At 34.4% G+C, this 23,365-nt stretch overlaps 1 protein-coding gene across 7 annotated transcripts in view; it reads left to right on the top strand.

Moving 5' to 3' along the window:
- Positions 1–23,365, top strand: part of PDS5B (PDS5 cohesin associated factor B) — a 190,877-nt gene that overhangs the window by 90,722 nt on the left and 76,790 nt on the right. For all 7 annotated transcript variants that reach the window (XM_012502078.2, XM_030818548.1, XM_030818550.1 and 4 more), the window contains exons 9-15: positions 1,637–1,752; positions 4,612–4,706; positions 10,063–10,208; positions 13,286–13,437; positions 14,597–14,710; positions 20,473–20,554; positions 23,170–23,218. In XM_012502078.2, coding sequence (XP_012357532.1) covers positions 1,637–1,752; positions 4,612–4,706; positions 10,063–10,208; positions 13,286–13,437; positions 14,597–14,710; positions 20,473–20,554; positions 23,170–23,218 — 754 coding nt within the window. The remainder of the gene's footprint in view (positions 1–1,636; positions 1,753–4,611; positions 4,707–10,062; positions 10,209–13,285; positions 13,438–14,596; positions 14,711–20,472; positions 20,555–23,169; positions 23,219–23,365) is intronic.

Below are 23,365 nucleotides of genomic sequence, written 5' to 3'. Positions count from 1 at the left end.
TCTCAAATCATTACAATAAGATTAAGTAAAGCTGGTTATAATTATTAATCTTTGTGGACCCAGAAAAGTTCTTAAATTATGTCTGTGTCTAAAAATTTGGATTTTCTTTCAAAAACAAAACAGTCCACATTGGTAATATGAACACCTGAAGTAGCCAGTAAATAAGTGTTCTTCTTATATTCTGGAGTAGTTTTTGGTATATTTCTCAAATGAGCCATTCAATTAACTGGCCTTCCTGTCCCCCTTTTAATGTGGTTAGTGATTTGGTGAGGCAGCAGGTAGCCACACCTCTAATTATTTGTTGGTTTATATGATTTTCTCAAGTAAAAATATTGAGTAAATGCTATGCATGTTCCTACACACTATGAGAAATATAAAAATAAGGAAATTATCATCCCTGCTTTCAGCAAACTTAACATCTAGTATGAGAGGAAGAGGAAAAAAATCCAGATCTAATATGAGGCCAGATATTATAAGTGTCATAAGAGATACAAACAGCGTACAATTGAAGCAAAGGAAACAGCATGCAGAAGCATATAGAGGTAGGAAGGTTCCGGGTGAATTTGTGGAACACAAAGAATTATAATTGGAAGGTAGCATAAAGTAAGTTTAAATCACTCCTGGCTGCATATTAGAATCATTGCTTGTTAAGCCTTAAAGAAATAGCTGTCCAGGCACTAAACCAGACTAGCTGATTCCGAGTTTTGGGGAATACAGGTTTTTTTTTTTGTTCTTCTTGTTTTATTTTTATTTTTTTTAAGTTTTGAGATGATTCTAATGTACAGCCAGGCTTGAGATATAATTACTTAGACGAATAAAGAAAGAATAGAGATGAGTTAGGTCATATTGCCGGGGCTCTTGGCATGGCAGGTTGTGGCATTGGTTTAAAATTTAAAAACAATTTGTGTAGTGATATTTCCATAGCACCTTGAATATCAGTGCCTTTTGATATACCTGATTCTCACACGTTATGTTCAAGTCTAGTATTGTGACTGGCTCATTCACTTATCCATTGAGTCATTTGTTGGCAGTGCCAAAATCAATAGTAAAATTGAGTTCACATCCCTAGGGTGCCCCCAATATAATATATAAAACAAATTTGAGTTTTCGCAGGTTTAAGGCCTCTTTTTACTGTTGAGCTCCTTTTAGAAATCTGGTCTATGTAGATGAAGTGTCTTACTGGGAGACTGTAGCACATACTAATAGAGCTAAAAAGTATATTCACACAGAGTTTTCTGTTTTCTGTAGGCCTGGCCTCTGTCAGTGTCTGTTCTGAAAAACCACACATAGTTTTTCAAGGGTCCTGGGTAGGTTTTATAAGAGTTCATTTTTTATTTTGACTCTGAATAGAAATAAACTTTAATTGTAGGAGGGTCCTCTAACATTGGGAACAAACTTTAAAGATGTATTTTCATGAAAGGTACTTCTTTAATGGAATTTGACATAATTAGAGCATTTATGATGACATTTAATTTTGTGAAAAGTATAGTGAGCATTTTTATGTAATTTTTCATTTAGAGTTCGTGAAAGATTTTCTGTGGAATAGGAGCATCAGGGAAATCATGGCAAAGAATGGGCAGCCTTATTCTGAATATCTACTGCATGGTTTTAAAGCTGTGATTGTGTTTTATTTTAGAGCAATGATAATGAGGAGCGCCTACAAGTTGTTAAACTACTGGCAAAAATGTTTGGGGCAAAGGATTCAGAATTGGCTTCTCAAAACAAGCCACTTTGGCAGTGCTACTTGGGCAGGTATATGCTTTTGGTTTCCCATTTAAAAGTAATACATGATTCTACTGACCGTTTTTTTAAGAAACATTATCCACATTTGAACTGTGTTCTCTGGAATCATAAAAATGAAGGATTTTTTATGTTGAAAGTTTTGAAAGTTGTTAATGACTGGCTATATTTATATTTACTCTTTTTAGTCTTTATCCTCAGTAATTTTTAAAAGATAATACATTTTAAAGCTATCTCTTATGGTATTATGACCATGAAGTTAATATTATTACTTTAAGGCAGTGATTAATTCCAACTGAAAATACCTCTTTGGGAGATATAGCCTCTCCACAAATTAATTACAATTAATTAGGTTGTTTGGAGATATTGACAGGATAAGAGTATTCACAGAGTGAATAAAGAAATGACTATTTATATTTCTCTTCCTAACTTCCTTTTTATATTTCTCAGTTAAAGGAAATGATGGCCTGGATTCCTTGCATGGTTTGAATGATGCACAACATCCCTGAAATGGTTGCAAAATTTTGAGTGTGTTTGTGTATGTCACTTTTCTGTGAGAGGTATTCATCCCTGACCTTGAAATATTAAAAGCCCGACAAGTGCCTTGGCTGAAACCTGCTTTGACTCAGAAAAAAAGAGAAATTTTCCCCTCAAATTATTCTCATAACAAATAATGCAGTTAAGTCATAAACAAACAAGATCTGGCCGGGCGCGGTGGCTCATGCCTATAATCCTAGCACTTTGGGAGGCTGAGGCGGGTGGATCACGAGGTCAGGAGATTGAGACCATCCTGGCTAACACGGTGAAACCCAGTCTCTACTAAAAATACAAAAAATTAGCCGGGCATGGTGGCAGGCACCTGTAGTCCCAGCTACTTGGGAGGCTGAGGCAGGAGGATGGCGTGAACCTGGGAGGCGGAGCTTGCAGTGAGCTGAGATGGCGCCACTGCATTCCAGCCTGGGCGACAGAGCAAGATTCCGTCTCCAAAAAAAAAAGGAAGATTTAAAGGCCCTGATTTTATTTTCTTTGTGTTGAAATATTTGCAATGGTATGACCACTTTCTTTACATTTTAATGAAAACTGTCAGTGATTACTGTAAATTTAATATTTTGGTCTCATTTTTCTGATTTGTTAAAAGAGGATATAAGTTGTGGTAAGTGTTTGTTAAGCTTCAGATCTCCAGTCTGATTTCTTGTTTCTTATTTAGCTCAATAATTATATTCAGTGAGTCAAGTTAAGCCAACTTTTTTCTTTTAAATACAGTGGAAAGTTTTTAGACAGTAGGGAAGAATGTCAGTTTAAATTATGCAACTCAATTTAAAGTTTAATATTTTAAAACAAAAATACTTTTACTGTATATATATTTATTATATCTTTAAATTAAGACTTGGATTAGCCGGGATATATTTTATGGGTTTTTAGCTGGAGAAATCCTAATGTAAATGTATATGTCACCTTTCTATTATGTTGTAATTTTTCCTTTTAATATTAATAACATAAAACTTACACAGTATTAAATGACACCAACTTTAAGGAGTTAGTCTTTTAAAAGACATCTTAGTATATTTATTTTTAATTGTTGTAAGGTGCATGTTTACCTGAGAAATGGTAAAGTATATAGGATTGAGTACCTGAATTCAAAACACTTAGGAAGCTGTATGGGACCAGAGGCTAGATTTTATAAATTTTGGGAGGGGAGGTATACTTCATAGAGCATATATGCTTTTTTTTCTAATTTTTATGAGTAATTTGGTGCTGGTTTTGAAGACTTTTTCCCCCTCCTTTATAATGCTAACTTTAGTTTCTTAGGTGTTGAATGATGTAAGATTTGGGAGCCTTTTGATTTCATGGAATTAAGACATATGAAAATATCGAATGGAAAAATCTTGGCTTCACTTTAATGTTCTTGATACTTAATTTTTTAAATTACTATTTTACATTCTGTGATAAAGTAATGTATACAGACTGAACATCAGTGGTTGAGAGACAGCTAAACATCATGTGCTTCCTGACGGAAGAAGACAGTGCCATCTATGGTATTTTGGTAGTCTGGCAAAAAAAAAAATTGACCCAAATATGATCAAGTCTTTAGATCTAACTACCAGTTTACAGGATTTAGAAGAGAGAGGAGCCTGTTAATTCACATCGGAATGATACAGTTAGCAAAATCTAAATATGGAATAAAACCATACACATACACAGCAGTTGCTCTAGCAAATTACAGGAAAAAAAGAGTTGGAGGGAAAACAAAAGATTTGAGGCTTAAGTGACATATCAACCAAAGAATTTTAACTTTTTAGGGATACATACATATTTACAGATGTAAAAAGTGGCCTTGCCATTAGTGGCAATGTAATAATGGTGATGATTAATTGGATAGTAGTAATTTGGGTACACTTTTAGAGTCATGTAATATACTATAGGGTTTAGTGTGAGATCTGCCATACATCAGTGAATGCCCTATATTTAAAAGGGAATACTTTAGGGAAAGTTTTCTTTCAAACATAGTTTGGGATTTATGATGTTTCTATGAACTATATATGCACACTTGCATAAATAGATGTATTTGAGAGTATAATGTTGATAGGAATTTTTTTTGTCATTCTTATATTTGAGCCAAATGTATATGGTTTATTCAGGTTCCTTAAAATCACATAGTTCTCACAGGAGATTGCCCTAGTTTATATAGAGTTTCCAGAGCATTCAGACATACATGTATACCAGAAACTTTGTAAAATGGTTTGGTTCTACTTTGCATTTTCCTTCATAAACTGTTTTTTCTTTAATTAGATAAATATAAATTGGGTACAGATTTAACAAGTCTGTTTCTCTTAATTTTAAAGATCACTCTGTGCTTTTATATCTTATCAGGTTTAATGATATCCATGTACCAATCCGCCTGGAATGTGTGAAATTTGCTAGCCATTGTCTCATGAACCATCCTGATTTAGCAAAGGACTTAACAGGTACTGTATATATGTAACAGCAAATATTCTTACATGCTCTTTAGTGGAAAAAAATAAGTTTCATGGGGAAAAAAAATCCCTTTTTTGGGGGGTGGTAGGTGAAGTCTTGTTTTAGTTTAAGGTCATGGAAGTTGTTCTCTGAAGCTACATTTTTTTTTTTTTTTTTTTTTTTTTTAAATAGAGACAAGGCTTGCTATGTTGCCCAAGCTTGCCTAGAACTCCTGAACTCAAGCTCTCCTTCTGCCTTGGTTAAATTAGTTTACCTCGACTCACCTAAGTTCTTAAAATATTAAAGAACATTAGTCTTATAATCTAGTCAAAGTCAAGACCTGTTCAAATCCAAATGTCTAAAATAAGTTTGGAGTTGTCCTTAAACTAAGGAACTAGTAATTGTTCCTGGAGACAGACATTTTTGTAGATGCTTCCAGACTACGTAGGAACTATGCTGCAGAAATTCTAGCTTCAGGCCGAGCACAGGCCAAGGTGGGCGGATCACCTGAGGTCAGGAGATCAAGACCAGCCTGACCAATATGATGAAACCCCGTCTCTACTAAAAATACAAAAATTAGCCGGATGTGGTGGCATGCGCTTATAATCCCAGCTACTTGGGAGGCTGAGGCAGGAGAATCGCTTGAACCTGGGAGGCAGAGGTTGCAGTGAGCTGAGGTTGTGCCATTGCATTCCAGCCTGGGCAACAAGAGCGAAACTCTATCTCAAATAATAATGATAAAAATAAATAAAACAGCAGATATTTTACCAGTTTCATCCTTTTTGGGAGACATCCCACTTGGAGCTTTCTGATTTCCTACTCACATCTGCAGTGCTTAGACTGCTTGCTCTGAGCTTCTGCTATACAGCATTGACCTTAGGGTCATCCATTCTTCCTCCCATCTTTGCTCTCCCCTTCCATCCTCCTCGCTTCTTTTTCCCTCCTTTCCTCTTCGTGTGTGTGTGTGTGTGTGTGTGTGTGTGTGTGTCTGTGTCTGTATCTACACCTCCCCTTTCTCCTTCCCTTTTTCTCTGAATGTTCCTTTTTCTTTAGTGTCCTTTTCTTGTGTTGCTAATACAGTATTTTCTCTGAGAGTGTCAATGGTAGTTTTTTGGGGAATTTTTCTTTTTCTTCCAACGTGTCTGTTTCTGCTATTTGTTTTTTTCACCTTATATTTGCTTTTGTCTTTGTTTTCCATGTTAAAGGCTTTCCTCAAATGATTGGCAATCCGAGGCCATCTGCTCATGATTAAGAGTGGGGGGGCTAAATCAAAAGCTGTTTGGAAAGCCCTGAGTATATGCTTTCCTCAAATGATTGGCAATCTGTGGCTGTCTGCTCATGATTAAGAGTGGGGGGCTGAATAAAAAGCTGTAAACTATTTGGAACACTCTGAGTACATGGTTGGGTCTGTCAACTCTGAACTTCACTTTTGGGTGATCAGAGTGAGTTGTTTGTTGGGGAGCCCTTAGTTTAGATACTTCCTCTTCATCCTGTCAAATTTCTAATAGAAAAGTATCTTATCTAGAAGTTAAAGGTGAGTTACTAATGTGTTTGGGAAAAGAATGATGGGTTTCTGCATTCACATTTCAGATTAGATGTCACATAATCCCCTTTTGGGGTATGGTATCCATGCCCTCAACCGTTTAGTGTCCCCCAGTTTAGAGCTACTGTTTTATATTTTTATTATAGTATTTATCTCCAGACTTCTTTTGGTGTGGAATAGGGGCAGTCTCCTAGATGGATTTCTCAAACAGCCTTCACCCAGTCCTTCCTTCTCTTCCTTGTTTCAAGATCCAGAAGTACTTGTTGCTAGTCCCTATGCCTTTTGAAGAGTGTAGTGTATATTGAGTTGGTTGCCCTGTTTTTCCTCTACTGGCTTAGGATTTTGTTTTCCTGGGAATCCAAGGTTGATTATATTGTTCATCTGTTTTTCAGAGCCTATTTTTTTTTCTCCCGTCGTCTCTTACTTGTTCATGCCATTCCAATGGGTTTGTTCTCTAAAGTATTTAGGTGTGTTGTATCTCCAAAATATTTTTAATTGTATCACTCATCTTTAAGGAGCTTAAAGAATTTTAAATAATTCAGTATGCAATAATTGTTCACATTTCTCTTAAAATTTATCTTTTTTCTAGAAAATGATTTTAGTGATATATAATCAAAATGATAATTTTAATATTTATGCTACATGATTATTTTCATGCTTTCATTTTAGATTTTGAATTTTTTAAAAGTAAGGTTTATTGCTTAGTTGTGATTTTTAAATTGTTTTTTAAGATACAGGGTCTTACTCTATTGCCCAGGCTGATTTTCAGTTTTTTTTATTGAAATATTTAAATCATGTTTTTCAGTTATTGAGTAAAACCCGACCCCTGCTTTTTTGCTGTTGATAATGTGTAGCAGTGTGCACCAATTTGATTTGTACATGGCTAAATAGAATTTCTCTTTCATTGAACTTGCTGTCATGTTAGGTTACATAGGCCACAAAGGATTTATACTGACTGAGTAGGAGGGAGACAGTGCTGGAAATATCCTGCCAATGTATACCTTTCCTTAGGCTCATATTGGCTTCCCATCTCCTCTTTCCCAGTAGCCTTAGAGAGTCAGTCATTTCTTGCTTTTTAACTTCTACTCGCTGTTGCTACAGATGAGGGCTTGCTTTATCCTTCTGTTATCTCATTCTATGGAATATTCTTTCTTTCTCCCCTACCTGAAATATGATGGCAGGTTTCAGAGGTTTTCACTGCTAGATAAAGTGATAAAAGTGTAAGAGTAATAAAGCAATCCTTGCTTTTGTTTGAAAGAGTGAGGCTTGAGGCTGGGCATGGTGGCTCACGCCTGTAATCCCAGCACTTTGGGAGGCCGAGGTGGACAGATCACTTGAGGTCAGGAATTTGAGACCAGCCCAGCCAACATGGTGAAACCCCACCTCTACTAAAAAATAAAAAATTAGCCGGGTGTGGTGGTGCACGCCTGTAATTGCAGCTACTCGGGAGGCTGAGACAGGAGAATTGCTTGAACCTAGGAGGCAGAGGTTGCAGTGAGCCGAGAGATTGTGCCACTGCACTCCAGCCTGGGCGACAGAGCAAGACTCAGTCTCAAAAAAAAAAAAAAAAAAAAAAGTGAGGCTTTGGTTTTTTTTTTTTTTTTTTTTGGTTTCAATCACATCTTCAGTTATTTTCTTTTAAACCCTATATACCCTGTTCCATTTTACATTTCTCCAGCTTCATTCCTGACTTGCAGGATCATTTCACTTTATCCATGTGAACCTTATATTGTAGTGCTTCTCAACCTTATCAGACCCAGTACCTCCCTTTTTAAGCAAATAATTTGTAATTCTCCCTTTGAGATCCTTAAATAAAATGAATAGATAAAACAGTCCACTTAAAAAGTTAAAAAATTAATTGCCCTATTTGTAATATACAGGAGAAACAAAAGGGAAGTAGTTTATAATGAAGTAGTATGTATATATTGTGATATTTAAATGTTTGGATATGACATAGAGAGATAACAGATGCCTCCACAAGTTTCTCACTTAATTATTCTCTGCCACAGGGGGCTATGGAAAGCTCTGTGAATCCTAATTGATAAGGTATTTGGATGACTACCTGAACACCTAACTCAGATTTATCTATATTTTAGAGAAAATATCAGAGTCTTTTCTACAGTTTCTTTTTTTTTAAACTTAGAAAAAGAAGTGTAATTAACTTAAATGTGCAGATCCTGAGTGTTCAGTTTGATGTTTGAAGAGACAGTGAACTTCCATGATGCCAAAAAGTCCCCCTATATCCCCTTCCAGTTAGTTCTCTCACCATTTTCTGGTTTCTATTTCTGTAGGTTGGTTTTGCCTGTTTTTGAATTTCATATGTGTTGAATCATACAGTGTGTACTATTCTTTTTGAGGGTGGGGAATGGAGAGAGATCTGGCTGCTTTCATGTAACATGTTTCTGAAATTTATCCTGTATTGTTAATTTATTCTTTATTATTATTCTGTTGTATGAATATACCATAATTTGTTTACCCACTTGTTCTTTTGATGGTTATCTGGGTTGTTTCTGATTTGGGGCTATTAATAGTGATTACTGTGAATAGTCTTATACAAGTATTTCTGTGGGCTTATGTTTTTATTTCTTTTTGAAAACAGTAATGAAATTGCTGGTCATAGTGTAGATACATGTTTAACTTTATAAGAGACAGTGAAAACAGTTCTCCATATTAGTTATACTGTTTTACATTTGTACCAGCAATGAATGAGAGTTCCAGTCATTTAGCATCCTTGACAACATTTTGTGTTTTCAGTCTTTTTGTTTTTAACCGTTCTTATAGGTTCTTAAACTGTTTTAAATGTTTTCAGTGTTCTTTGTAGAGATAAGCTTGTTTATTGTTTTCTTTCCCATTTGGGTTTCATCCTTTTCCTTTGTCCTGTGACATTTACTTGTTGTCCATCTGCCAAAATTTTGTCGACACATCTCTTGTTGTGATCTCCTCTTGTTATTTGTCCCTTTTAAAAAACTTTTTTTTTGAGACAGAGTCTCGCCCTGTCACCCAGACTGGAGTACAGTGGCACGATCTCAGCTCACAGCAACCTCCATCTCCTGGGTTCAAGCAGTTCTTCTGCCTCAGCCTCCCGAGTAGTTGGGATTACGGCTGTGTGCCACCATGCTTGGCTAATTTTTTTGTATTTTTAGTAGAGACGAGGTTTCACCATGTTGGCGAGGCTAGTCTCCTGGCCTCAAGTGATCCCCCTGCCTCGTCCTCCCAAAGTGCTTGGATTACAGGTGTGAGCCACCACGTCTGGCCTTTAAATTTTTTTTTTTTTTTTTTTTGAGACGGAGCTGTGCTCTTGTTGCCCAGGCTGGAGTGCGTTGGCGCGATCTCCACTCAGTGCAGCCTCTCCCTCCTGGGTTCAAGTGATTCTCCTGTCTCAGCCCCCCAAGTAGCTGGGATCACAGGCATGTGCCACCACCCCGGATCATTTTGTATTTTTAATAGAGAAGGGGCTTCTCTGTGTTGGTCAGGCTGGTCTCGAACTCCTGCCCTCAAGTGATCTGCCCGCCTTGGCCTCCCAAATTGCTGGGATTACAGGCGTGAACCACCACACCCGGCCAGGTTAGTGAATTCTTAATCAAGTTCCCAATCTACCAAATGGAGAGGAGGCTCTTACTACTCAATTGGATGTCACGGCTCTTTTTTGACTGAAGAACTAATCTTCCTTCTTTCTTCCTTCCGTTTCTTTCTGGGCTCTTAATTTTCTTGAAACTTCTACTTAGGTATTGTTTTGCTAGGGCTTATTTTCAAGGGTATCATGCAGTGTTTTAAAAATATTTTAGTTATTAAAATTTCCACTGTAATAAAATGTTATCTTTCAGAGTATCTTAAAGTGAGGTCACATGACCCTGAGGAAGCTATTAGACATGATGTTATTGTGTCAATAGTTACAGCTGCTAAAAAGGATATTCTTCTGGTCAATGATCACTTACTTAATTTTGTGAGAGAGAGAACATTAGACAAACGAGTAAGTATGAATAAATAATTATTACTAAGTTTTCATTTTTAATACTTGAAGTTTAACAGTATTTGAAAATATATTTATATATATTTAAATATAATTAGCCTTTTTTAGGGGAGTGGAGGCATTTTAATATTTAAAATTACCTTTATGAGGTTTTACTTTCTGTTACATTAAATTGCATCAGTTTTTCTTCATTAAAGATATTTGTTCTAATCCTAAAAATAAGACAGCTCTTAATGGTAGTCAATGTTTATCCTGTATACCAGTGTTAATGATAAGGGACTTTTGTAAAGGCCTGAGATACAACTTCTCTTATGTTGTTGACTCTTCTTTTTCTTTCTCCTTTCAGGGCTGTTGTTATATGGGTATGAATTGGTAGTTGTCTAGCTGGTTGTGTTATAATCAACATGGAATAGAAAATGAAAGATGTTTTCAATTTAGCAAAGCTAAACCCGATAGAGCACCATGCTTCTAGCCTATTTTCTGTGACCTCAAGCCAGCTTTTTTGAATGAGTACCCACTAGCTCCACTCATTAAACAATGAACTTGTTATGTTTGTGTTTAATACTGCATGGAATATATTAGGCACTCAGGAAATACTTTGATGAATGTTCATTCTGTCCCCCTCCTGATTGCCATAATGGCATCTAAGCCTCATTTAGGCATAAGAGTAATTTTGGTGAAGGGTGAGACTTTCTGACTTATTTAAGTGCTAATTAGCAAAGAAAGTGGGAGGCCTGCTTATAGGTTGTTGGAATATCTTTGACTAGGTAAATTCTTTAAAACATTGTAGGCTGGGCACGGTAGCTCACGTCTGTAATCCCAGCACTTTGGGAGGCTGAGGCGGGCGGATCATAAGGTCAGGAGATCAAGACCATCCTGGCTAACACGGTGAAATCCCCTCTCTACTAAAAATACAAAAAATTAGCTGGCTGTGGTGGCGGGCGCCTATAGTCCCAGCTACTCGGGAGGCTGAGGCAGGAGAATGGCATGAACCTGGGAGGCGGAGCTTCCGGTGAGCTGAGATCGCGCCACTGCACCCCAGCCTGGGCGACAGAGCGAGACTCCGTCTCAAAAAAAAAACATTGTAACAGGTTGATTGTGCCATCTCCCCTGTTTAATAATGCTGGTGGTGCATGGAGGATAAGTGGGCAAGAAGCGCATGGTTTTCCCTTCAAATCTGTCGGTATCCAGAACAATTTATTTTAACTGATAAACTTGGACTTATATTTATTGAATATTTCGTTGTGGTATTAATTAGTGAAAAGGGCCAAAAGGCATGAAGAGGGAAAGGATATTTGCATTGTTCATAGGATAATAGCCTTCTAAATACCTTTTTTCGCAGCTAGACTTAGAATTTGAGCTGTTTTTGTGTATTGTTGGGATCATAATGTATATTTTTGATCATCATGTTATGTTGTATGGTTGCTTGGTTCATTCATATAAAAACTGAGCACTGAAAAATAATTGACTATATATATGTTCTTGGTAATATTAGAATATGATGTATCTTTAAATTCTCTTTGAAGAAAAGAGAATTAAGAGATACAACATAGGGAGTTAGAGATACAAAGTTTTTATAAACAAATTGAAGTCTTACTTATTTTTTGAGACAAAGTCTCCCTGTGTCACCCAGGCTGGAGTGCAGTGGTGCCATCACGGCTCATTGCAGCCTTGACCTGGGTTCCAACAGTCCTCCCACCTCAGCCTCCTGAGTAGGTGGGACTACAGGCACGTCCCACTATGCCTGGCCAATTTTTTTTTTTTTCTTTTATTAGAGACAGGGTCTCACTATGTTGCCTAGGCTGGTCTCAAGCCATCCTCCCACCTCGGCCTCCCAAAGTGTTAGGATTACAGGCGTGAGCCACCATGACTGGCCTGAAATCTTATAAGACTTGTAGAAGTCTTTTATTTCAATAAGTAGTTGGTGGATGAATGAGATAAGAACTATTCTTAATATACTGTAATTAAGTGAAAGAAAAGCCAAGGGAATAATTTGTTGCTATGAATGACAGACCATAGCAAAAGAAAAAGAACCACAAAAGAAAAAATTAATAATCTCTGCAGATTCATGATGTTTTCAACATTACCAGCTTCCTTTTGATTACAGTGCTGTGTTTATGTAAAATTAAAGAATGAACTTATTCTAAGATAATTAATGCCAGATGCACTGTAACAAATATACACTTTTTAAAAAAAAGTTGAATACATTTCCCTTATACTTCAACTCAGTCCCAGATGTACAGAATGGACCACTGATAAGTATTTTTACATTCAGCATTTGATAAAAGCCAATATCATATATGCTTTTAATACATCTTAATTACTATTATTTGTAATAGTGTAAGTATGCTCAATATAGACTACAATTTAGAAAAAAATTATGAGGGATGGGTCACAGTTTATCCATTTAATTCTGTCTTTGTCTTTTAATGTGTGGTTTCTTGAGGTGGCTGCAGTGGCTCATGCCTGTAAACCCAGCACTTTAGGAGGCTGAGGTGGGAAGATTGCTTGAGGCCGGGAGTTGGAGACCAGCCTGGGCAACATAGACCCTGTTTCTACAAAAAACAAAAATAAAAAATTAGCTAGGTGTGGCATTGTATGCTTGTAGTCCCAGCTACTCTGGAGGCTGAGGTGGGAGGATTGCTTGAGCCCAGTTGTTCGAGGCTTTGGTGAGCTGTGATTGCACCACTTCACTCCAACTTGGGCAACAGAGATCCTGTCTCTAAAAATGCATGAACAAAAATTTTGGTAGCTTGTTTTTCCTCACCAATTTTAAGTCACAGTATGTAGAGTGTGATTAGCTTTTGTTTTCAGGCATAGGTGATAGGTTTAAGACATGAAAGCATTAAAGTTCTTTACACGTGTTGATTTTTCTCCCATACTTTACATGGTAGAAATATTTATGTGATAGTTGTGTGCTTTTTTTATAAATGTAGTAATTATAAATTGATATTTAGTATCTGAGACTTAAAAAAATGTATAAAGGGAAGGAAAACACAAAACTAGGAAACTAGACTTTCCTTAATTTATATAATGGAAGCCGTTTTACATTATAAATAAAACTTTTTGTTTTTAAGTGGAGAGTACGCAAAGAAGCCATGATGGGACTTGCCCAAATTTATAAGAAATATGCTTTACAATCAGCAGCTGGAAAAGATGCCGCAAAACAGATAGCATGGATCAAAGACAAATTGCTACATATATATTATCAAAATAGTATTGATGATCGGTAAGTTAAGGATGCTATAAATATTTGGTGACTTTGAATGTTATATAACTTGATTCATTGTTTTATGCAAACTGTTTTCTTTATGACCTTACACTTCCCTCATTACAAGGTAATGGTAGTGAGTGACTGGGCTCATTCCCACCCAAGCCATAAATAAAGCAGTAATGTACATATAACTTTAGGGATGGGTACAGGTTTTACGTTCCACTTTCGTATACTGTATTTGAACAGTAATATCTGAAAATAGGTATGTGTATAGTTATAATTTTAGTTCATAGGTCATTGTGTTACAAGGATCTTCATTAATTTTTTTCAAATAAAACTTTAAAAACCTGTTGGATTTTACACATTTAAAAACAATTTCTACTGAAGGCTAAAAAACAGTTTATAAATTTATATAAAAACACATTATCTGAATATAATCTTAATATTTTTTCCATTCCAGGCTAAGATTAGATCTTGTATGGACTGCAGTCATTTATTAGTTAATAGAGCTCTAAATCCTGCTTATAGTCTGAAATGATTTGATAGGTTATTAGTGGAGACCAAATGATTTTGCCCGTAGCAGATCAGAATGAGAAAATTAAGAAGCAGGTCACACTAAAATTTTAAGAGGCATAGATACTAAAAACTGGATTATCTATGAAACTTTATAGTTGTTTTTATAAAATAGAAGTTTTTGTACTTTTTGAGGGTATGGCATCAGTGCACAAAGAATTACATTATGATTTTTTAGGACTTTAAGTACTTTTAGCCAGGTCTGTTTTCATGATGATGCCTATGAAAATGCAAAAGAATCTTAAGAGTTTCTTTAGTTTTGACTTAGAAATTTAGAACTTGGCATTTGAAAGGACCTGGCATATTTTAAAACTGTATTATACAGATAAAGAAAAAATCCCTGGTACATAATGTGCCCAACATCCTGAAGCTGGTAGTTGTCTTAGCTGGGTGTAGGGCTGTTTTCAGTACATCCAGCTAAATCCTGTTTTGGTCCCCTTCTATCTACAGACAGAAGGTTTTGATTTGGAAATCTCATTTCCACTCAGAGCAGCAGGAACTTCTTTAATTATATGTTCTTTACATAGTTTTGAAATTTTATATACAACTTTAGAACATTACAAAAAAAATCAATACAATGCCTTCTCTGCTTTTTTTGTAGACTACTTGTTGAACGGATCTTTGCTCAATACATGGTTCCTCACAATTTAGAAACTACAGAACGGATGAAATGCTTATATTACTTGTATGCCACACTGGATTTAAATGCTGTGAAGTATGTTTCAAATATCAAACTCTGTTCTTTTCATCTTTTGCAATATATTGTATTTTATGGAAAAGAAACTACAAACACCTGTATTTTAAAATGTAATCTATGTAGTGTAAACATTGTTTAAAGGGTTATGTCATAATATAGTACTTGGCTATTTTTTGCAGAAAGTACCATTTTAAACATGAGATTAAGCCATTACAAGCAATTGAAAAATAGAGTTGATTGACATGAAATCTTTTAGGATTTGAGTTTTCTATTCATATTGTTGGTGTCTCAGGAAACGTTGATGTACCTATTCTTTTTTGTTTGTTTTCCTTAAGGCATTAGAAACATTCATATTATGAAAATACTACCTTTTTATTCTCACTTGGTGTACTGATTGGCATTACGGTGGAGAGCAGTAGGCTGCAAATTTTGTGCTGCATAGCCTGAGCAGCACCGTGTTATAGTTTGACATAAGAGTAAGCACAAATACATTTTTATTACCGCATGTCATTCGAAAAGTACTTTTGGGTGTTTAGGTAAGGTGGCATTGGCATGTTAGACATGGAAAAGACATCTAGTCTAATTGAATCATACTAAGGGTTAGGAAATTGAAGTCTTAGAGATTTGCTTTAGGTTTTAGGAAATGTAGACCCTTAGTATTCCAGCAAATGTAGTTTACAAATATTAAGGGTTAAATGTTGAGAAATTTGAGAGATCTAAGGGGCTGTATGTAATTTTCATTTGTACCACTGTTTAATGAGACTTTTGACTTCATTTCTTCCATGGAAATAATTATATTTTCTGTTTATGTTTTATACAGAAATAGTGAGGAAAAGGTTGTAAAGGGGAGAAATACACATTTTTTTTTTCCTACCTGCTGTATTTCAGGCACTGGAATTTGTATTATGTATAACTGCTTTTGTGCTACAGCGGAAAAGTAGGTTGCAAAGAGATCTGATTGCCCACAAAGCTTAAAATATTTACTGTCCGGCCTTTTACAGAAAAAGTCTGGCAACCCTGGTTTAAGTGATATTTTTCCTGTTTTACATATGATGAAATGAATCACACAAATGTTAAGTTCCACAGAATCACACAAGGGGTAAGAGGGGGCCAGGATTTGCACTCAGTCCTGCTTGGTTCCAAAGCTTGTTCTTTTTCCATTACACGTAGTAAAACACATTACTCTCCTATTTACTTTTATTACTTGTAAACTTTTCTCTGGAATTGAAATACATCCTAAAATTATTGGCTTGTCATAGCCTAATTGGTGGCTCTTTTTCTCATGGCAAAATTAATTGATAGCCTCTTAAATTGGATGAAATATGGTATTTATATCATATTTGAAACTACCTATTGGAAATCATAGTAAATCTAGACTTCTCTACTCAGCCCAACTATCATTCAAGAGTAAAAATGAAATGTCACTTTTAAGCAAAAATGAAGAATTTGCCAGTCCTACTTGAAAAAATTACTAAAGAATAACCTTGTTTTGGTAAGAAAGGAAATTAAATCTATAAAGAAGTAATAAGATTCAAGAATTTGAAATACTTCTATAAATACAAATAATAAAGGACCGTAAAAACAGTAATAATACAGTTTTATTTGCAAGGGGTTGGGAGTGTGGATTAAAAAGTAGGTAGCATGTAGGCCAATTTTTAGCCAGTACCATACACCACTGCAGTACTATGTGAGATTTCCTGAGTGTCCCTGGAATCCTCCTTCCTATGGTCCTGCCATGCCTGGGCAGGGCTGGAATGTCTCCAGGACCTTCTTGCACTGCCCATGGTTCTGACTGGTTGATGCCTGATGCCTTTGTGAAAAATTTTGACTGCAGGTGGGTCCTATCAGATAACAGCATGTAAGGTAATAGGTAAGTAATGAGTATGAAGGTGTTTCAAGGTTCTTTTATCATGTTAGTGAGGGCAGACATGTTGACTATGTTATAAGTGGGCATTTAACAGTCACCTCTGAAAGCAGTTAAAATGTATAGCTTCCAAACACAGAGGAACAAAAAATAATTAATGAAAACTTTAATACCAGAAACAAAATAGAAAACAAGAAAAATAACAACAAATACACAAAGTATAGATAGTTGTTATAAAACTAAACATGTCAGATTTCACTCATCACTTAAATGATAAGTATATTTAATTGAATTCAAAAGTGAAACAGTGCCATTCACAAGAGATATATTGAAAAATAATGCCATTGAAAAGTTGAAAGTACATTCCAGTCTGGACCAGTACTCAAAAGGAAAGGCTTTGATTCTACAAAAATGGTTGGTGAATGAATGGATATTTATCTGTTTTAAGATAAAGTATTTAGGGTACATATATATCATTTTTTAGATGAATTTCACTTTAACCAGCTGTTTGTAATTAGCTGACCAACTATTATACTTACCAGTATTTTAGTACTTTATGTTTATCTGTGGTTGTTTTCTCCAAAATCCATTACCTTTTTTATTATGTAATAATAAATCACATATATATGTTATGAAGCATAGTAATAAAGTAAAAATACCTATGAATCTATTACCCAACTTGTAAACTTTTCTCCCATTCATCTTCCTCCCAGAGGTAACCTCTACCCTGGTTTCTTGTTTCCTTTAAAAAATTTTTTTAACATATATATGTATATGTATGTGTATATATGTGTATCCCGCAGTAATATATTTTGCTTGTTTTTGAACTTTATGAAAGAAACAATTGTGTATACAGTGTTGTGTGTCTTTTTTTCTATTCTGTTCCCAAGATTCAGTCATAATATACATAGCTGTACCTTATTCATTACACTGTGATATAGAATTGCACTGTCATTAATCCATAATTTTATTCCATTGTTTTGATATCAGAAATTTGAGTCAATGCAGAAAATGGATGTCTGTATTACTTCCTTTTTAATTTTTTTACTATTTCAAATAGTGCTACTGTAAATACTTTTCAATTTAATATACACATGCAAGAGTTTCTTCTCTAAGGTATGAATATGAGTTATTCTCAAATTTAGCTACTTATTGAAATCACCCTGGGAGGTTTAAACAATTGACAACTAAGTCCCTCCTTCAGAGATACTTACTTAATTTGTCTGGCGTGTAGTCTGGGCATTTTGATTTTAGAAAAGCCTTTCAGGAGATTTTAATGGGCAACCAAGGTTCATAATCACTAGTATATAGCTAGGAGTGGAGTTTCTATGTGCCTTTTCATCATTGTAAACTAGTGTCAAATTGTTTTCCAACATGATTATACTAGTTTATACTCCTACCAGTGGTTTATGGATTTCTGCATCCTCCTGTGTATTATCAGACATTTAAATTTTTCCTAATCTTTTGAGTATCAAATTTTCTTATCTTTAATTTTCCTGAATGCAGATAATATTGATCTTTTATAGTTTTATGGTCCATTAATGTTCTGATTTCACCACACTCCCCACTACTATGTATTGCAGCACCTGTTCCTCTTTATTCATTTCAATTACATTCTAGTCCTGAAGTCTTTTGAATATATGACTTCGACTTAGTTTGAAAGGGACTTAAAAATAGCTGCTTGTCAGGCATGTTCCTGGTAAGAACTTGTTTGGTTAGCATTCCTCTTAATTTGTTGAAAGAGCCATATATTTTATTCTCTGACTACTTTTCTTTGGGGAAGACAAAGTATTTCTTAGATTTCAGACTTTTTATGTGAATCAGTTTTTGAATAAGCTCCTAAGTAAACTAAATATCTTGATTACTGAAAAAGAGAACAGTGTGTACTTCCACCTCTGACAAGTTCCCCAGAACTCCTATTAGCGACAGTAGTAGAAGATGGTATCAGGATCTTTGTTGTGATCTTGTCTTTTATTAAACAAGTTTGCGTCTAGATAGTTTTTTTTTTTTTTTTGAGACAGAGTCCGATGGGTAATTTGTCAGTTGGGAGCTAAAGGTTGGAGGACAGGTCCTCTTCAACATTTGGACAGGCCACTGACTGAAACCTGATGGTAGCTGTCTTTTTTCTTTGAGTTGCAGCAAACTCGTGGTTTGGTAACAAGGAGATTTGTGGGAACTAATTGTCTATTTAAAATGTCAGGTAACAAATATGAGAATATCCAGGCTGTAACTGGAGTTTTTACATTTACTTAGCAACAGAACTGCAATTCAGACTAATATTAAATAGAGATTTTTCCTATTGTAATACTGCTTCTCCTAGTATAACTTTTTTCCCTTTTTTAGAGAATTATTTATAAAGGCAGTAAACAGACACAGATTGCCTTGCTGGTTAATACAATTTTATTAAAATACTTGAAAGGACAGTTCCTATAAACATGTTATAATACAAGTTCTTAGAATCAGTGGTCGAATTAGGGTAGGAATTAACCAGAGAAATTATAAATTTGAGAAATAAAGGAATAACTGACAGCGTAAGGTATTGTAGCAGGCAAGATGAAATGGAATCAAAAATATAAAAAGAAGAATTAGTCACTTTTTGATTTAAGCTATAGCTATAATAGTTTATAATGGGCTTTAAAACAGCTTGACATTTCATCTTTAATGAGTAAAGTAATTTCCCTTTTATTTTAAGTGAAAGCAAGCTTCAAAATCTAGGCCTTTCAGAAGTTAGAATGATTAAGTGTATAGGAAAGAGAGAATACATTGACTTTGGAGTTCAGAAGTAATTTTACAAATGACTACCCCGTTTCTTTGAAAATTATTTTAATCATACAACTCTTGTTAGATTTTTAGTCCTCTGGCGTATGAACATTTTGCTTTCAATGTTTATGTTCTTAAACTGTGCTTATGAAAATTTGTACAACTTAGTAACTTGAAATTAGTAAAGTATAGCTATTTAAAATATAACTTCTAAGATGAAAATGTCCTAATAATGTTGCTTTGCCAGTACCATTTTGACGTGACTACTATAAAGGAATTCAAGTGTCCCAAATTTGAACTGGTTTATCTCCTTTAAAAAATCCAAAGGCATTTTTCAAACATATTGTTAAAGGGGAGAATTAAAATATTAAATGGTGTTCTTTGTCTATTAAAAGAAAAAGAGTTTTTTATATGCCTCTGTGTTACTGCTTTTTGGCAGTGCTTCATATGTATGGTAATAGAGGTTAATAGAAGTGTAGAATAATTGAAAACAAACTGATGAAAAGTATTCCTTGTTTTTGGAGATTTCCTTAAAAATTTTTAATTGTGTGGCTCTATCTGTAATCAAGTATTTCATTAATTATTCTCTATATGTTAATATAATATTTATATATTATAATATATTAAACAATATTATAATACAGTATTGTTGCTTACATATTGAGGACCTGTATGATTATTTTTAGATTTAAATTTCTGCCTGAGAACAATACACCTATTAAGAGAACATCAGAGTTTTTGACATATAAAAATACTCACTTATGAATGATTCTAGACTGTTTAAAATTTAAATAAGATTTGTCTTAAGAAAAAGTATCCCCATTCTCTAATAACTAATTCTTCTTTTTATATTTTTGATTCCATTTCATCCTGCCTGCTACAATACCTTACGCTGTCAGTTATTCCTTTATTTCTCAAATTTATAATTTCTCTGGTTAATTCCTACCCTAATTCGACCACTGATTCTTTCTTTTGATCCTGCTGTGTTATATTTGATTCCATTCTTTATCTCTACACATTATCAGTTGCTTAGTCCTGTGAATTTCATCTCATCTCTGTCATCTCCTTTTATAATTTGAACCTTATATAGTAGTAATATTCTAGAGAGATTTTTATTCTGTTTTGTTGTTTAAATGTGTATGTTTGTGTTTTTCAGAGCATTGAATGAAATGTGGAAATGTCAAAATCTGCTCCGACATCAAGTAAAGGATTTGCTTGACTTGATTAAGCAACCCAAAGTAAGTAAGAATTTTTTCCTTCAATGTTTTTTAAAACATATATGTTTTAATTACTGTTTACCATTGCTGCTATGTGTTAAACAATTCTTTCTGTTCGCAAAAGTTGTAATTGTAGAGGTTAGGATTCCTTGCTTAGAAAACTCTTAATTTTTAAGAAACTTATTAGATAGAAAGTGATAAATGTTTATATCTGCAAAAGGTGATACCCAACATTACAGAGAGTGTGGGTCTATGTACTCAAAGTTTTTTGGTAGCTTTAAAATAAAGATGTAAACAATAACTCAGCATTATTGAAACCATAGAAAATCGAAAGAAATTACGCTTTATGTTGCCACTCTAAGATGTTCCCTACTTTTTTGTATATGCTTGTGGTTTTAGAAAGTTTCAATAATTATGTAATTATAGTTAGGTATCTTGATGTTTTTACTTAAAATTAATGTTTATGGAGATTTTAATGTACTACCTAGTATTTATAATGTAATGATGGTATTCATCCATTGGATGTATCATATTTTATCTTTTATCAATCATTTAGAATGATTCTAGGGTTTTTTTTTTTCCATTGAAATGCTGAATGTAGACATGTAAAAGGCATAATTCATCTAATAAGCAGTGTGCCTGGTCATTTTAAATTGCCTTCAGGGAAAACAAGAGTATTCTTTTTTCTTTTTCAGTTTAGAGTGCTCTTTCTCAATCTCCCTTCCACACATACACTTCATATGACAGAGGTCATTGGAGCAGTGTTGTTTTCATCTAAGGGGTGAAAACTTTCACCTTTTCCCTAGGCATAAATTCACCAATTGCTCTACAAATCAAAAAACTGACACCATTTGTTTGAGTGGTTTATAGTGACCCTCTCACTATTTTTTTAAACCTTCAGATCACTAGTAATAAGACATTTTGTACTACCTTTTTGCCTAATTGAAGCTTACATTTGAGTAGTATTTTCGTTTTATAGGTTAACAATGACCTCTTTGTGTTTTATTGAACATAACCTTTTTTCTGTGATTATTGACTATATCGAACCTGTTAAAATATGTTTTCCTTGAAAATAAATGACTTTAAACTAACTGAGTGATTTTGCTGTTTCCTTTCTCTTAAACCCTGTTAAGTTAGTATGTTTTAGCCAATAAGCATGTTTCAGTTAGTGTCATAATGTGGTAAGTTAGTGTGTTTTCGTTAATAATCTCTGATAAAGTGCCTCTCTTTGCTACCTGGAGCTCTGTATATTTACCTCCTTCTGGCCAAAGATGTAAGAGTGTTTATTAAAATTTTAAGATGTTCTTACTTAACATGTATATAAAATTATTTGTGTTTAGGCATTATCGAAATCATAATAGCATCCAGGTATTATGTTAAGTGTATAAATCATATGTTGAACAGCATGATGTGTGAGATTGTAACCAAATATAACTTTGTTTTTGATTCTCACTGTTCCTCTGAAATTTATGTATTTAGTTGGAGCTTCTTCATTTTGCCTGTTTGTTAAAAATTGGGAGGGTCTTAGACTTTCCTGCTGAGTCATACATGAAATCACTAAATACTCAATTCAGCTAGAATGTCTCAATTCAGCTAGAATGTTTTAGTTCTCTTCTACAGTGTGGAATTTTCTTTTTGCTTGTCTTGAAATAATTACCCAGTTATCCACATTAAAGATGGAGTTCTCATTCATGTGTGATGGGTTTGAAAAAGTAACAGAATGGAGGAGGATAGCCCAACACCGCTTCTTTCCCCCCAAATAAAACAGCAACAATAGACATCTTACATGTTTCTAGACAGCTGTTAGATGCTTTAAATTCCAAATAGTTGGGAATTAATTCTTGAACTTTATTACAGTTTAACTCTCAGTTCCTCTTAGCAAGCTCATTCTCAATAGGGATGGTCTTTTTGTGTATTTATTTGATTTATTGCCTTCAGTTCAATGTTTATTTAGCTCAGTACTTTAAATACACTTGCTCAATGACTTTTTTTGTTTGTTTTTTAAAATAACACTACTCTGATGCAGTGAATAATTAGCACTCTAAGAAACGTCTTTTATACATGTGACTTTACATGCAGTAGTACATGAATGTATTGCATACGGTATAATATAGTGAGTTAATTCACTGAAATAACACTTCCCTGATGCAACCCATAACTAACACTCTTAGAAACATCTTTTTTACATGTCAGTCACATCTTAATTGTCTTTCTCCAGTGTCTTCCCCATAAGCTTCATGACTATGCCTTATAATTCTCAGGTCTAAACATTGTAGGAGTTTTCCCTGTTCTTTCAGCTCTAAAAAAAAAAAAAAACAACCCAAAATATGTACCTGTTACAAAATGTAACTGTTACAAAATGTAAATGTACCTGTTACAAAATGCAGCTGTCTGATTTCTGTTTGGAGACTAACACAACAGGGTGAGGTAAGACGTGATGAAAGTGGAGAAGTTTACTTCTACCTCCTGTCCAGTTTATCTAGAGTTTAATAAAAATAGATAAAGAAGGTGACAGTAGTGGTAAGAGCATGGGTCTGCAGCATTTAGCGGGTTATGCTTGTCTAATTTTTTGCAGAGTGTGATGAAGTTTTCTTGTCAGGGAATTTTAATTTTGCATTTTTTTGTGTGATTTACAGACAGATGCCAGTGTCAAGGCCATATTTTCAAAAGTGATGGTTATTACAAGTAAGTTATTTTAAAATCTGTATAAAATGTAATTTTAATTGGAACATTTTTTATAATTTTAAACGTTTCATGCAGTTTTGTTATAGGCTATGATTATATAGGAATGTTAAATTTTCTGTAGTGTCTTATATGAGCTAGATCTGGAGA

The sequence above is a fragment of the Nomascus leucogenys genome, chromosome 9, assembly GCF_006542625.1.
Source record: "Nomascus leucogenys isolate Asia chromosome 9, Asia_NLE_v1, whole genome shotgun sequence".
Classification (NCBI taxonomy): Eukaryota; Metazoa; Chordata; class Mammalia; order Primates; family Hylobatidae; genus Nomascus; species Nomascus leucogenys.
The sequence above is the reverse complement of the archived record's forward strand: the minus strand, read 5'-3'. Positions and strand labels throughout refer to the sequence as shown.